The following is a 14,563-nucleotide window of genomic DNA, read 5'->3' as shown; positions in this document are numbered from 1 at the left end:
AGAAACAGCACCCACGCAATTTCATTAATTTGGAAAATCTATAAAACCTCAAAATTCCACTTTTTAGGAGAAATTTTAAAATACGTTAAAAAATACCATGCCGACCATACAATAAGAAAATTATTTTACGACATGTATACAATTATTTTAAAAAAACCACTATATAAGGTGATTATATTAAATTTAATTACATAAATAATACATATATTAATTAATTGTATTACCTTTTACAGATTCTAAAATTCCTCCATCTAAAAAATTCTAAAATAAATCACAAAATACATAACAGATACCATTCCTCCACTTTCTACACATTCTAGCCATGGTAACCCCAAATATACTTTAATCAAGATACAAAGAGTGTAAATAAAAATGAAAAATCACTGGTCGAACTAAAAGTACGATGATTTGTTTACACTTGAAACGGGGTCTAAGTCCAACTAGATACAAATGTGGGTATGGGCTAAGTTAGATTAAAGCGTATCCCAGCCTTTTAAGCCAGCCCCAATACAACTAATGGGCATATGCCACTAAGCCCAAGCTCAGAACGAAGTACTACTGCTGTGGGCCAGTTCTCAAATGCCTTGACACAGATTATTTTACACTAGCACTGTGATTTCTCTTTTGAAACACATAGACTGTGTGTGATTTCTCTTTTGAAACACATAGACTTTGTGAGCACCAAAATTCTATAAAAATCAGATTAAATCTTTCAGCTCGAGTATTTTCAAACCAAAATCCCTGGAAATACAATTCTACAGAGAAAATAAAGCTCAATATCATTTTAGTGGTTGATTGGTTGTCAATCCCCAAGGAATTTTCGCTTCTTGCTTGTGTTCATGTAAGGCCTGATTACCCACTCGATCTGGGCTTCACTCTGATCAACTGTTCCTAACTTTATCTGCAACACAATGCAATGAGAACAAAGATCAAGAAAACAAAATATTGAGCTATGCATTTTCCCACTGATTTCAAAAACCAAACATCATTCAAATGACATGATGTTACCTGATAAAGCCGCAATTCAAACCGAGGACCAATTTCCTTCAGCTCAAGTGACTTTGGGCCTCCTTGTTTCTCATATATATGATGCCTGCCCATTTATAAGACACAAACATGAAACTTTCGTATTCACCATATATATGCATAAAACTTCAACTAAGATACAGCCAAAACAAGCATCTTTGGCACTGCAAGTAGACCAACCTGAATGAAATATAGTCAGACTGATTTGCAAAAGTGATGATACGTTTGGTATCAGCCTTTGGCACTGGAAATAGATGTTTTAGAATGTTTGCTGTCCTTTCACCTAGCTATCAAAAATTAAACAAGAAATCCACAAATTCAATATATGGCCAATATGAATATGCAAGCAAATAGTGTCAAGTTTGCAAAATAAAATTGGCAAGAAATGAAATTCTAGAATACTGTAACAATCATTCCAGCAGAGTGGCCAAGTCACTGTCAAAAAGAGGTCAATAAGATTGGAAAACAAATAAAACAAATAGGATGCCTAATAATTCTCACATAAATGAAATTCTAGAATACCGTAACATTCAAGTATGTCATCCCAACAGAGTGGCCAAATCAATGTCAAAAAGAGGTCAATAAGATGCAAAACAAATAGGATGCCTGATAATTCTCACATCAATGAGATAACCACATTGAATCAGTATAGAGTAATTAGTGATGCCTATAGAGTAATTAGTGATGCCTATATCAACAAATTACTAGATCCTAATTCATTTCCAAGAATTGAACCCTTATAATAATTACTTCATCTTAGCACAATAAATACATTTCTAGATAAGTTCAAAAACAAGAGTTTGAGAAACTTATGCTAATCCTAATATAACGTTCCAGAAAACCTCATCGGAAATAATTAACAATTCACATCATGTAGCAAGCTAAGCTAAGCTGCTAATACTATAGCTGCAGTCACTGTAAGCACAAGAAAGTAGGACCTCTTTGTAGAACTAGCTTACTTGAAAAGACAACTTGTGTAGAATGAAAGTTTATTATACAGTAAGTAATTGATTTCGCCAGAAAGATAGGAATACCTTGGATTTGAAGTTGTCGAGAATCAGATGTGGGTAAGCCTCAGGCATTGTACCAATGGCTTTTCTGTCCTTAATATCATGTCTGGTAACCTACAGGCCAAAAAGTAATTAAATATTTGGGCAAAGAAAAATAGGCCAAAGCAAATGTCAAAAGAGCACAACACTGATCAAACTACTTACCACATTGAGTAATCCAAAGTAGGCAGTTGGGCCAAAAGGTAAATGACATATTATTAAACCGTCTGGCACACCACGGTGTTCATGAACCAACACAACATCTGTAAACTCATGTGCACGACAAGTTTCAATAATTTCAGATATGACCTGCAAGGGGGAAAACCTCATAAATCATCCCATATCTTCTACCATATTAGTTTCACAATGGCAACCCAGCTGAAACATTAAAAAATAAACCAACCTGGCCACCACGATTCATTCTTTGTGCATTAGGAAAGACAAACTTCAACTCCTGCAGGAATATAACCAAGTGAAACACAACCAATGATCAAACAAACACACATTCAGATCACCTGCAAAATAAACAACAGCATGGCCATCAACATTGTATACACATCAAGGACCAACCTTTACAAACTGTGTAAGAGGAGCACTCGGATCCCTTGATGTAGTCAGCAAAATTTTAGGATCTCTTTCAGTCGCATTTGCATATTCATCATCAATGTGGCTCCTTGGGACTAAGTGTCAGCAATAAGAAGCATAAACATATTATCAGCAAATTTTTAATACAACAATTACACATTTCAAAAAAAAAAACTTTTTTTTAAATTTTTTTATACAGAAAAGTAAAACATACTAGCTGTATTTTCATCTTCAAGATCAATTTCTTGGCGAAGCGCAGCCTCCTCGTTCCTCAGCTCAGTGGGAATCGGCTTTCCCTCTGCAAGTCCACAGAAATCGAAATTCAGAATATAAACCAAATGAAGATATAATTTTTCATACATGCATGTCAATTTAATTTAGAGAAAAAAAAGGCAGACCTTGCAAGGCTTCCTTGATTTTGCGCTTCTTCTCATAGAGCAAGCGTTCTTTGCCTTCTAAGCTCTTTCTATATAAGTATTCCCGTCTCAATCGAATATTCCGACGCAACATCGTTGGGGAATTTGGATAAAGACCTAAATTTTATGAAGAGCTATTAAGTGTTGTCGAGGTTTATGCGAGCGAAGGGGTTTTAGGGTTTTGTGGATCAGGCAGAAATAGCAAAAATCCAGGAGCCACGACATTTTATCGAATTGGGATTATAACATTAAGATCCCTCAGTTTGTATGTTTTATTAAATGCCGCGCTTTAGAATACTTTTTTTGGGGGGTTATTCTTAATCGAAAGGGAACAAAATTATCATTATTATTTTTTTAGACTAATAAGTAATATTTTGGAAAGAGAGTTTAAATGCTTCTAAGCCAGGAAATAATAAAGCTCATAGTTTACTCTAAGGAAGTATAGATTTAAGGATTATGAATTGATTATAAAGAAATTATCTCTATATCACCACTTTTTTATTATATGCATACTTAATTATTATAAATTTTTGACATGTTATCTGTACAACTTTTGTTTTTGAACTTCTATCAAACCACTTTGATACTAACAAAGTTAGAATCCGTTAAGTAATTTAAATAAAACAACTATTTTACGCCTAAATGAATTAAATTGTCATTTTATCCTACAAAATTTTAAAAAATAAAAAATATATAATTACAAGAATACATCTAAATTTAATGAAACTTAAATCTCAAAATCTAAAATGTTAATTTTGTAATTATAATTTTTAAATGATATTTTTTGAAAATTGAAATAAAACTTTGAATGTTAATTTAATTTGCATTGTATAAAGTCTTTGCTGCTCTTGGGGGCTCTAATTAAGACTTGCTTAAGCAAAACTTGGCATGTACACTCTCCAAAAAAATTACAATTACAAAAATTATTATTTGAAAATCATAAAAACAAAAGTTGACATCTTGGATTTTGAGATTTATTTATTTTATTAAATTCAAGGACATTTTTGTAATTATAAATTTTTTTTATTTTTCAAAATTTTATAGGATAAAATAGTCTTTTAATTCATTTACGAGTAAAATAGTCATTTTATTAAAATTATTTAACAGATTCTAACTTATTTGTGTCAAATGGTTGATTGATACAAGTTTAGAAATAAAAGTAATACAGAGAATATGTCAAAATTTTATAATGGTTAGATGTATATGTGACAAAAAAGAAATAGTGCAGAGATAATTTTTCTTAATTATATTTAGATACTTTTCCTTACTTTTGAAAACTTAATTTATACGTCATTTTTATAAGAAGATAATTCCCTTGATTATATTTAGATAGTTTCCCTTACTTTTCAAAAATTAATTTATCTGTCATTTTTATATGAGGATAAAGGAAATCATCAATCTACCTTATTTTTCGAACAAAGTGAAAAATAAATTAAGAATTTTTTTATTAAAGAGAGTGAATTGAAAATATAAGTTTACAAGGAATAATCCAAAGTTTACCCTACATTTAATTAGCAATTTAAAAAGAAAGAGAATATATGCTGGCACATTGAATCATTCCCTTTATGAAAGTTCATACATGGAATACGTGCTTATGAAGCGTTATTCCACAAGTGAATCAATTGTTGAGGTCCTTGTGGAGAATATAACTTTTGACTTTGATGTTCCAAGATGTGCGTAGAAACAGAACATCTAGATGTCAGAATTAGTTGCCCAAAAAGAGAATAAGAAAATGGAGCTGGCCCCATATGATAAAAAAAATATTCCTTCATCTTGTGCATATTTATTTACGACCAGCGAAAGCCATACATGCTAATAAGTTCAAGACACAGAGCTTTTCAGTTCTGCAATGTCATCACAAGTTCCCAGATCAGCTGACAAAAGCCAGCCTATGATGGACCATGAGCATGAAGAGGCACAAAGAAAAGGTGACAAGAACCGCTTAAAGTTCATACTTGTACATACAAAATCATGGAATTTTTATTTTCTTTGGTTGTTTCAATGATTGGAGCTATTTGAATTAATAAGTTACGTGCCAAATATGCTCTCAACAGGAGGGAAGAGGAAATGTTCCATGTGTGCAAGAGGTTTTGCACGTACCAAAAAGAAAGGAAACGATAGGAGTTTTATCGAAGGATGGTAAACTTTAATTCCTAGACAGAAACCACTGCATTTTCTGTGGCGTGATCGATTTACTGGATGCTTTGTGATGTGATGATCTTATTTATGTGTTTATTTTTGCAGCCTTTTCGCTTTGTGCTGCTGCTGGATTTGCGATGCTTGCTTTGATGTAACTGTTGTTGCAGGATAAGTAGCAACCAAGTTGGTTGTGTAGTGGTCCCCAGATCAAGGTCATAAACTTGCAGCACACACCTTTCTTTAATACAGACCTATGTATTTATGTGCAGTAGTGAATTCTCCATGATTGACCCTTTGTATGTATGAGCTTCAGTTATAGTATAATTTTGTATCTGGGCGATTTATTCAAGAAAGACATGTAGATGTATGCCTGTCTACATATATATGCAGGCGACTCAGAAATGAAGGATTTGGACCAAATAAAATTGTACTTCTTCACTAATTAGTATGTTTTTATGAAGATGTACATTGAGTTGAGCAAAAACAGGAGTAAAAACCTGGCAAATTCTGTTCTTTTGCATATAACAAGGATCATAGAGCCGGCAAAAACGTAACTTAATTACACAGTTAATGTAAAATCAAGAGGAAATGAAAAGATGTAAACAAAAAAAAAAAAATTAGAATCACAATTTTGCTTACACTGCGTGAATTGTTTCAAAAGTAACTGGATTGAGCTTGCAAGAGTTCAAGCTGTGCCAACAACTTTGCAACTGCTGGCTTCAATCTGGAATCACCATTCTGGGCTAAGTCAATTAGCACAACCTGAGCAGACTCTCCATATTTTACTCTGTGCTCCTCAATTCTAAATATCCTTTCCAATATCCACAGTGCTTTCTCTTGAGCCTTAGCATTACCTGATTCTAAAACTTTTATAATGGCCTGAGTGCCCGAAAGTTTTGCTAAGTAATTGCTTCCACTTTCCCAAGTTTCGTCTTGCAAGAGACTTGCAAGAGCACCAAGCACAGTTTCATCAGCTTCCCTCTCTTTACCTTCCAATACTTGGATTAAAGGAGAAACAGCCCCAGCCTTGACTAAACAAAATGTACTTTTGACAAAGCAGTAGCCATCATGAACTTCGCAAAATGCATCTGCTGAAGGAGGGACACACAACCACTTAGAAATTTTGGACTTCCGAAGAGACAGTGAATTTTGAGATAGCTGAGCCAGTGAGATTGATGCACTGCTTTTGGCAACCACTGATTCACTTGACAGCAACTTCACAAGCAAACGAATCACCCCATGTTGTACTGAGTACTGCTGCAATTTCTTATCAGAGGGATCTGTAAATCGAATCAATATACCCGCAACACTCTCCACTAACCAGGGGGTAGAATGAGTTTTAGTTATAGTACTTGAGGTTGCTGCAGAGATCAGAGAAGGCAGCAAATTTGTCTTCTTAAGTAATTCCGTAGCTTTCTTGTTACTGACCGGTAAATTGCTCAATATGCCAACTGCAGCAGCTTTTTCATTCTCAGATGTTGATGATAACGTAATGTCAACAAGAATGTTAAGATACTTATCTCCTAGCTGTTCTGCTAACTCCTCGTATACATCTTTAGAGAGAGTGCAAACCAAGTTCAATGCAGCTGCCCTGATGTTAGCATTGGTTTCCATAAGGAAAGGTAATAGAAGATGAATTGCACCATTTTCCTTCATTTTTCTTCTAACATTAGATGCACTAGAATGTGCAGCAATGCTATTGAGCGCGTGTAAGAGATGATACTGGATTGTCGGACTGCAAAGATTCAAAAGTGAAAGCATCTGTTGAGCCACATCTTTATTGACAAGTATAGATTCTGACTGAGCAATTCTTGCGAGAATTGCTGAGGCGGGCTCCCGAAGAGTCATGAGCACAGATGTGACTGAGAAAAGGAGCTGGAGTAGAGGTGATACAATGCCTGAAATAACCAAACGTTGTATATTTTCTTCCAATAAGGACAAATTTTGCAATGCATTTAAAGCAGATAGCTTGGCTTCAAGTTTTCCGACTCTAAACATTCTAACAAGAGGTTCAATGGCCCCATCCTCTCCAAGGGAAGCTCTACTTTGGTCTGTGAGTTCCATCCTTGACAGTGCTGTTGCCATGAGGATCTTACTCATGTCTGAGCCTGCAAGATGTAGTACTGGATGGTTCCATAAGACAATAAAATCCCTGAAATTCACAGCACTCTAAAATTTGATAACTTGTTTATTTTATTTGTAATCAACATTCAGATTACCAAGATGGAAAGGTTGAGAAAGTGAGACTCTTTTTCCCTAGCTAGTCTTCATTTGTATTTCCACAACTAGTTCCATTTTCAGAAATCAAACTAGAAAATCCAACTTCCCTTCAGGTAATAGGTTCATGATAATGCAATAGTTTTTTGCAATTACATCATGCCTTAATTTATTATCAATACCCCAACTAGAAACTGTGCTACCTCGAGATTCAATTCAAGCAGACAAGCAATGAGAAAGGGAGGAAGCACAACAAGAATATAAATCATACGCAACTAATAAAAGAAAAATTGTAATTACCTTCCTTCAGATACTGCACCAATGGCTTAAAGTAACCGGCCTCTGCCATATGAAGCGCATTCTGAGTATTGCTTGACAATGCATTCAATAACTTCCCTGCATCATGTGAAGCTACTGGATCATTCCCACTAAGCATGGAAACTAACATAACAATGCATCCCTGGATTCTGCCTATACGCCTCCAAACCGCAGGGAGATCAGAAAGATCCAGTAACAGTCCCACGGCTTCCCTTTGCTCTTCCACATCCCTTGTCAAAGACTTCACCAATGCTGATAATGACCCAACATTGGCCATCTTCTCCTGAAAACTACAAGTTAAGATAACTAACAAATAAAAGAACTCCCAATATCTTACATCAAAAAGACCACAGCTGTAATAACAAATGTGGATCAAATTCACATATGATATACCTTGTAGTCAGCATTTTCTGATGCTAGGTTCCTTAAAATTTGAATCATAATCAATCGGTTGTAGGGCTTGCTTGAACCTAACCGATTCAAAAGAACTGCAATGATTTCTGCCTCATTAATCCATTCACTATCAACTGTTTTAGCACTAATTAGTTCTCTCAATTCCAAGAGAGCAAACTTCAAATTTTTGTCATCCCCGTGCTTGAGTTGCAACATAACATCATCAATTCCAAGGCTAATTCTTTCCTCCACAATTTCTTGTATTTCCTCCTCCATTTCAACTGCCTTCCTGGATTCGAAGTCACTGACGAACCCGGATTCAAGACTCGGGCGTGGCGTTTGGATTGGACTTGAACTTAAACTCTTATCAAACCTTGCATTCATCAACTCTCTATGCAATGATCCAATCTTTTCTTTAACATCTAACTCCAGTTCCACACTTGCAAATAGCACAAGGCCTAAGGATCTCCCCATATCTTGAGTTAGATCCTCCATTTGCTTACTTACCAATCTCGAATTGGAACTTTTTATCAAAGAATTGGCTCGCCTAAGCTCTTTTTCAAGAGAGTCAACAGCTTTTAGAATAGGTGCTGTGGCCATGACTTTGTCATTGTCTTTTAGATGGTCAAAAACAGGGCTGAATTTCTCAACAATATCAGCAAATTCATTGAACATATCTATCTCATACTCGGAGTTTCTCGCAAGCGAAGCTACCTCTTTACTCAAGGCTTGTAGCTGCTTTACATGCTCCAAGAAACTTCTACTACAAGTTTCTTGCATTTTGTGAAGAGATAATATTACAAACTTGAACCAAAACAAGAGCTCGCAGGATTAAACAAAGCAGAGAGAGTGAAGAGGGAGATTTTGAAAAATCTGACAAAGCTGAGATAGAGAGCGAGGAGAGGTAAGAAACTCAAAGCAACTAACGATGGAAAAGAGATTAACCGTCGAAACTAAACGAACTCCTGCATATACTGAAGAGATGGGCATAGCTGAAACATCAAAATTGACGCACAAAAATAAGGAAACAGAACCTGATCAGAGAAGGAGAAGGAATTTGTCAAGCAGCTGAACTGAGTATTTCGTACGGGACGGGGAGATACACAACAAGAGAGATGAAAGAAATTAAAGAATATGAAAACAAAGGACTATGACTTGTAATTTGTTTAATTCTTTAAATTGTCTTGCTCTTTTTTGTTAAAAAGATTGTGGGAGTTTCTGAGTCTTTAACTCTTTATCTATGAATGCAAGTAATACGGAAGTTTCTTGTTGGAATCATATGTGGGCAGAGTATCGACCGTGTTGAGTGTCAGTCGCCTCTGACTTGAATATCTGACAAATAATGAATTGATATATCGATACGAAGACCCAGTCAAATAACTCTGTTTTCTGTCCCTTTCCTTTTCCTTACGTGCGCCAGCGTCAGCTTGTGTCTCTGCCCCCAATTCACATTTATTGTGTGATTTGAGGAACCACAGTTCAAGGACTATTGATCATCGAGTATTACATGGTTGCCACATTTTCATTTTTGAAGGTCTCTGCAATTTTTATAATCAAATTTGGTTCGCATATAATTGTTTAAACCGATCGCCACCGCTTTATTAAATTCAACTCCATGTCCGGCTGGTCTTAGAAGTGTTGTGGATTGAAAATTATGCTTGTATTAAAAGAAAAAAATTGTAACTATAATAGAAAAATCGATAATTTGTGATAAATATAATTTTTAAATACTAATTTTTATAAAAATAATAAAATTTTATATAATTTACAATATATATATATATATGTATGTATATATGTATATATGAAATATAATTAATTTAGTTTCTACATCACAAAAGTTGATGTTAATACTGTAATTATACAACTATAATATCAATCGATATCTCAGTTGATTTATTTTGTGTTGTTAAATTTCATTATAAATATATACATAACCTACTTAAAAATTACTAAATTACGTCTTTAGATGCTCAAATTGTATTATATACACACACGTACTTTCAATTTATTTATTTATTTATTTGAAGATGTGACTTAAAAATCAATACCTAAATCAAAGTAAGTCAATTAGTTTCATCGAGAGTAAAATGGGAAAATTTACGAAAATAATCATAAAACTTTTGCTATTTTCACAATTAATCCTCTCAATTTTTTTCTATCAACATTAGTCAAACACACGCTTTTCTCCCCAAATTATCCTTCTTTACAAACCAAAAGCAATTTTGTTTCTCCCATTTCGTCAAACCAAAGGCAGCTTTCCACTCTTGAATCATCAACCAACTGCGATGGCAAAAGGCAACGATAAAAGTGAAATCCGATCATAATCTATTCGGATCCAACATTAATCGGCAACACATAGTGGTATGAGTTATTTTCTGAACTTGCTCGAGAGTTTCAGTGAACTGCAAGTCGAGGGTGAATCTGGCGACATGTTGCCTGTCGCACCAAAACTTGGTGCGACAGGCACCTGTGCAATTTGTGCAATTCCCGGCATCTTTGTGCAATTTGCTTTGATGCTCCAAGGGACTGCTTCTTCCTTCCATGTGGGCATTGTGTGTTCTCAAAAGTTGCACTGCACAAACAGCTCACGGATTCTCCTTTGTACAACACGTTTTGCTTAGTAGTTTGTTAGTTACTGACTTACTGTCATATGGCCAACAACTAATATTATTGTAATTGGGATCTTCTGTTAACTTTATATGTAATTCGCATTTTTTACGAACATATAAAGCTCATCATATGTTACGATCTTCTGTAAAGTTGTCACATGACCACCATACTGTTACTGAGTTACATTTCCAGAAGATCTTGATAGTTTATATCTGTGACTGTTGAGTAACTAACTATACACGTAATTGTGAGTTCGTAATCATCTCGTAATGTTTAATTATTTAAGTAATAAACTTCTCGTAAAACGCAAGCTGTTGGGTGACAGATTGGAACAAACAAAGGTCAGCTTATTCCGCTTCAAGATCCACATCGGCAGCTCGAATATATCGGTTATATTTACGTAAACGTGACCAGTTACCAGCTACCGCCAGTTGCGCTTATAATAAAACATTACACCGTAATCAATTCAATTACAGGAAAATAAACATTTTTGGAGCATCGGTTGCAGCGAGGCGTCGTTTTGTTTCTTCATTCGTAATCATAGCATAACAGAACATGGCTTCAAAGGTCGAAGGAAAATGAAGAAGGGGATAACATTAATAAAATTAAACTATTGTTACGTTTGTTTAAGAAATTGAAGTTGCCGCCGACGATGGGAGGTTCTTCGGATTGGGAGAGATGGGAGAAAGAGAGATTGTTGGGGGAGAGATGAGAGAGAGGGGTATTTTGGTCTCAAAGGGTTTTTTATGGCTAATGTTGATAGAAGTTTGTTTGGGGGGTTAAGATGGAAAAAGTCAAAATTTTTATGGTTATTGGTGTAAATTTCCTAGTAAAATGTCCACCTGTGGTGAACAACTGAATATAATTCACACACACACACGTATATACCCCCCTTGATTTTACGAGACACGTGTTTTTGGAAAGATATTCTCAACTGTGTCATTACTTAGTTAGAAATGTCTATCAGATTTGACCTACCGAATGGTTGGAACTTGGACGGATTGGTCCGGCAGCGTGATAGCGGCTTCAACCACTTCGTTTTTCATTTCTTGTTGCAAAATCACGTTATTATTTTTAAATGGACAATGAAAAGGTCAGCACGTGTAAGCCAATAGTCCAACCCAAAGTATTCTGACAATCTCTAAACATTAAACGGGATGGGCCCAAAAAGAAGAAAGTAAGAATGCAGAAAAGAATTTTGATTTTTTAACGGTTTTTCAATTCAAATTTGATTTGCAATTTAACAACATTGAATTAAAACTAAGTATCACAGTAATATGTAGTTGCTTTTCGACAGCTGATACAGAGGAGGTTCATGGTTCTTTCTTACCCGAGGAGCTCACAATAAATGAAACTCATGTTTGGTTATGTGGTAATAGTTGTAGTAGCATTAAAATATTTGGTAAATATTAATTTTATATTTTAAAATTTTAATTAATTTTATCGCACACTTCTAAAATGAAAAATTTAAAATATGTTTATTATTTTTGTTAAAATTATCATTTAAAAAGTCATATTTACCATGCACTAATAATATTTATTTCATACTACGACTTTTTATAACAATTATAAGTTTCAAGCCATAACTTTTCAATACCCAATAGGAGCTAGTTTTTTCAAAGAAAGATTATGAAGTAGTCATAACATTCAAAACATATGCGATTGAACGGGAAAATTACAAAGAAAATTTATTTGGTATTATCTTTCTAATTAATTGATACGTTAAATTCTTTAATATATATATATATATATTAGGATAAAATTGATCTTGATAAGGATGAAAATTCAAGGGATGAGGATGACAAATTGATTATTCTATTTGTAAAAACTAATTACATCAGATGTTACAAAGAATAATTGATAAAAAAATTATGGAAAACAAAATAATTAGAAAAATGATTGGAGAACCAAAGCTTGACAAAACAAACTCAGCATGAGTCGTTTTGGGTTTGTTTAAGGAAAATCAAACTCATCAAAAATGATGTCGTTTTAAATGTATTTTTGTCAGTTTTTTGACGTGCTTTAGTTAAAATATCACTGCTCAATGAGGCCAGAACTTGAAACTGATACGTTACTTTTCTAACACGTGGCGAAAGAAGAAACTGGCGTTTCAAAACTGTAACATCATATTCGCAGTTCTCTGTTGTTCAATAACATTGAACAATTTTCAACAATCTGCAAAAATCTACAGGTATATTCAAATGTTGCCACTAACTTTGTTAGATTTAACCAAATTTTAATTATGCATTTACGTGGTTGTTTGTTTCCATGCTCAATTTCTTTCAAATGGGGGCATTTCATAATTTTATTTTATTGTTTTCCCCAAAAGGCATTCCTCTATATTTTCGGCTTAATTTAAAGGATTAAAATGGATGATCAAGAACAGCAGGATCAGCAGCATCAAGTTGATCAACAAATGCAATCAGTGCAGCAGCAGGCTGAGATAGAAGATATGATTGCGTGCGTGAATGTAATGGACGATGCATTGCTTCCGTGCTTGACGGAATTAGATCTCAATAAAGCTATCATGCCCGATTTTGAAGCACCATTAACAGATTTTGATGAGCCAGCAGTACAGCCGGCGGTGGAAACGGAGCTGCAAGCCTCGGATGATTTTCCTCCGCCTCTTGATCATCAGAGTTTGTAAACTTGTCCTCATTCTCTAGTACTATTTATATATGTTCATTTTATATATTATATGTTTGCATAAATGCGATCTGCATGTTATAATATATTTGCTCTTTTGTCATATGCTAGTTCAATATCGTGGCCTTTTGTTACATATCCACAAAAACTTATTAACATGTTCAGACTATATGAATTTGAACATGTGCGATGATCAAATGCTGAAACGAATACATGATGCTTTCATTTGTTACGACATCAGCTGAATGGATCAGAAAATCTTATATGAGGACTAACCCTCTCCTTTACGCAGTTTCTGTGAAGTGAAAGCTCTTACTATTTAAGAAAAAATTGATAGGTGTTTGTTGAACACCACGAGCTACTGCGTAAAAGTTTTTAATTATTTTAGAGCTTTATTTTCGATTAACAATTGTGAAGGAGCCAAGACATGTAAGTGTTTATTGAACACTTTGGTAGCTGTAGCACGACGGGCAAAAAGCTAAAAAATTGAGCCTAAATTTGATTGAGGGGCTTTAGCGATTCATATAGATGTATAATGGAGCATCCTTTTGCTGGTAATTGTTTCAGCTGATGTGGAGAAGCATGCTAGAAACTTCATGGAGGCCGCTAAAAAGCTTCAAGAATATTTTATCTGTCTGCAGCGTGAGAACAAGCCAACAAAAGCCGAGATACTTAAAAGGGTAAAATCAGCAAGGCATTAATATATATATATATATATATATATATATATATAATCTTTAATAGGTGTTGGTTATCATTTTCTTCTTTTTAAACAGGAGATTGATGCTATGGAAGAAGAGTTGAAGATCAAAGATGAGCTTGTTCAGAAGCAAGAGAAAGTGATCCAAGAGTGGAAGAAGGAGCTGAGAGACCGATTGGACAAACACAATGTTGAGCTTGAGAGGGTTTAGAGTCTAGATAGATAATGAGAAGCAGGCTTTGCAATGTTGTTTTTATGGTACATATCTATCTAGTAATGCAAGAGCTGAACTTAAGGTTTAATTTGATGCGTTTCTTTATATATATTTATTTTTAATTAATTCAATTTTGTATTTAGAAAAAAATAAACTGAATGAAAACTACAACTAATTATAGGTACAAATAAAATCAGAAATGGAAGCCAATGTATACTTCCTTCCAATCAAGATTATGTAAATTATG

General features: G+C 34.3%; 4 protein-coding genes across 4 annotated transcripts; 2 read left to right on the top strand and 2 right to left on the bottom strand.

Moving 5' to 3' along the window:
- Nucleotides 1-363: 363 nt before the first annotated feature.
- LOC102623180 (uncharacterized) lies at nt 364-3,286 on the bottom strand. Its single transcript, XM_006482925.4, has 9 exons — nt 3,059-3,286; nt 2,875-2,958; nt 2,646-2,755; nt 2,479-2,529; nt 2,241-2,384; nt 2,061-2,150; nt 1,207-1,313; nt 1,009-1,093; nt 364-901 (listed from the first exon to the last, which is right to left on the bottom strand). Exons 1-9 carry the CDS (start codon nt 3,168-3,170, stop codon nt 803-805), a joined length of 882 nt encoding a protein of 293 aa, XP_006482988.1. The 5' UTR covers nt 3,171-3,286; the 3' UTR covers nt 364-802.
- A 1,552-nt stretch (nt 3,287-4,838) lies between these two features.
- On the top strand, nt 4,839-5,657 carry LOC102623457 (protein CYSTEINE-RICH TRANSMEMBRANE MODULE 12). Its single transcript, XM_006482926.4, has 3 exons — nt 4,839-5,004; nt 5,131-5,215; nt 5,321-5,657. Exons 1-3 carry the CDS (start codon nt 4,926-4,928, stop codon nt 5,385-5,387), a joined length of 231 nt encoding a protein of 76 aa, XP_006482989.1. The 5' UTR covers nt 4,839-4,925; the 3' UTR covers nt 5,388-5,657.
- Nucleotides 5,658-5,705: 48 nt separating this feature from the next.
- Nucleotides 5,706-9,388, bottom strand: LOC102623752 (U-box domain-containing protein 44-like). The gene is made up of 3 exons (XM_052440136.1): nt 8,144-9,388; nt 7,733-8,033; nt 5,706-7,323 (listed from the first exon to the last, which is right to left on the bottom strand). Exons 1-3 carry the CDS (start codon nt 8,921-8,923, stop codon nt 5,870-5,872), a joined length of 2,535 nt encoding a protein of 844 aa, XP_052296096.1. The 5' UTR covers nt 8,924-9,388; the 3' UTR covers nt 5,706-5,869.
- A 3,717-nt stretch (nt 9,389-13,105) lies between these two features.
- On the top strand, nt 13,106-14,381 carry LOC107177605 (mediator of RNA polymerase II transcription subunit 28-like). Its single transcript, XM_015531660.2, has 3 exons — nt 13,106-13,395; nt 13,970-14,082; nt 14,179-14,381. The coding sequence occupies exons 1-3, from the start codon at nt 13,125-13,127 to the stop codon at nt 14,311-14,313; spliced, it is 519 nt and encodes a 172-aa protein (XP_015387146.1). The 5' UTR covers nt 13,106-13,124; the 3' UTR covers nt 14,314-14,381.
- The last annotated feature ends 182 nt before the right edge of the window (nt 14,382-14,563 follow it).

Source organism: Citrus sinensis, chromosome 4 (assembly GCF_022201045.2).
Source record: "Citrus sinensis cultivar Valencia sweet orange chromosome 4, DVS_A1.0, whole genome shotgun sequence".
Taxonomy (NCBI): domain Eukaryota; kingdom Viridiplantae; phylum Streptophyta; class Magnoliopsida; order Sapindales; family Rutaceae; genus Citrus; species Citrus sinensis.
This window is presented reverse-complemented; position numbering and strand designations above follow the sequence as displayed.

Coding starts and splice junctions, on each gene's coding strand:
- LOC102623180 (XM_006482925.4), bottom strand. CDS start 3,170: ATGTTGCGTCGGAATATTCGATTGAGACGGGAATACTTATATAGAAAG. Junction 2,756..2,874: donor TGAAGATGAAAATACAGCTA/GTATGTTTTACT, acceptor GCTGACACTTAG/TCCCAAGGAGCCACATTGAT. Junction 1,314..2,060: donor TCGACAACTTCAAATCCAAG/GTATTCCTATCT, acceptor AATTTTTGATAG/CTAGGTGAAAGGACAGCAAA.
- LOC102623457 (XM_006482926.4), top strand. CDS start 4,926: ATGTCATCACAAGTTCCCAGATCAGCTGACAAAAGCCAGCCTATGATG. Junction 5,005..5,130: donor TGAAGAGGCACAAAGAAAAG/GTGACAAGAACC, acceptor TGCTCTCAACAG/GAGGGAAGAGGAAATGTTCC. Junction 5,216..5,320: donor AGGAGTTTTATCGAAGGATG/GTAAACTTTAAT, acceptor TTATTTTTGCAG/CCTTTTCGCTTTGTGCTGCT.
- LOC102623752 (XM_052440136.1), bottom strand. CDS start 8,923: ATGCAAGAAACTTGTAGTAGAAGTTTCTTGGAGCATGTAAAGCAGCTA. Junction 8,034..8,143: donor CAGAAAATGCTGACTACAAG/GTATATCATATG, acceptor TGTAGTTTTCAG/GAGAAGATGGCCAATGTTGG. Junction 7,324..7,732: donor GGTGCAGTATCTGAAGGAAG/GTAATTACAATT, acceptor TACATCTTGCAG/GCTCAGACATGAGTAAGATC.
- LOC107177605 (XM_015531660.2), top strand. CDS start 13,125: ATGGATGATCAAGAACAGCAGGATCAGCAGCATCAAGTTGATCAACAA. Junction 13,396..13,969: donor TCCGCCTCTTGATCATCAGA/GTTTGTAAACTT, acceptor TAATTGTTTCAG/CTGATGTGGAGAAGCATGCT. Junction 14,083..14,178: donor AAGCCGAGATACTTAAAAGG/GTAAAATCAGCA, acceptor CTTTTTAAACAG/GAGATTGATGCTATGGAAGA.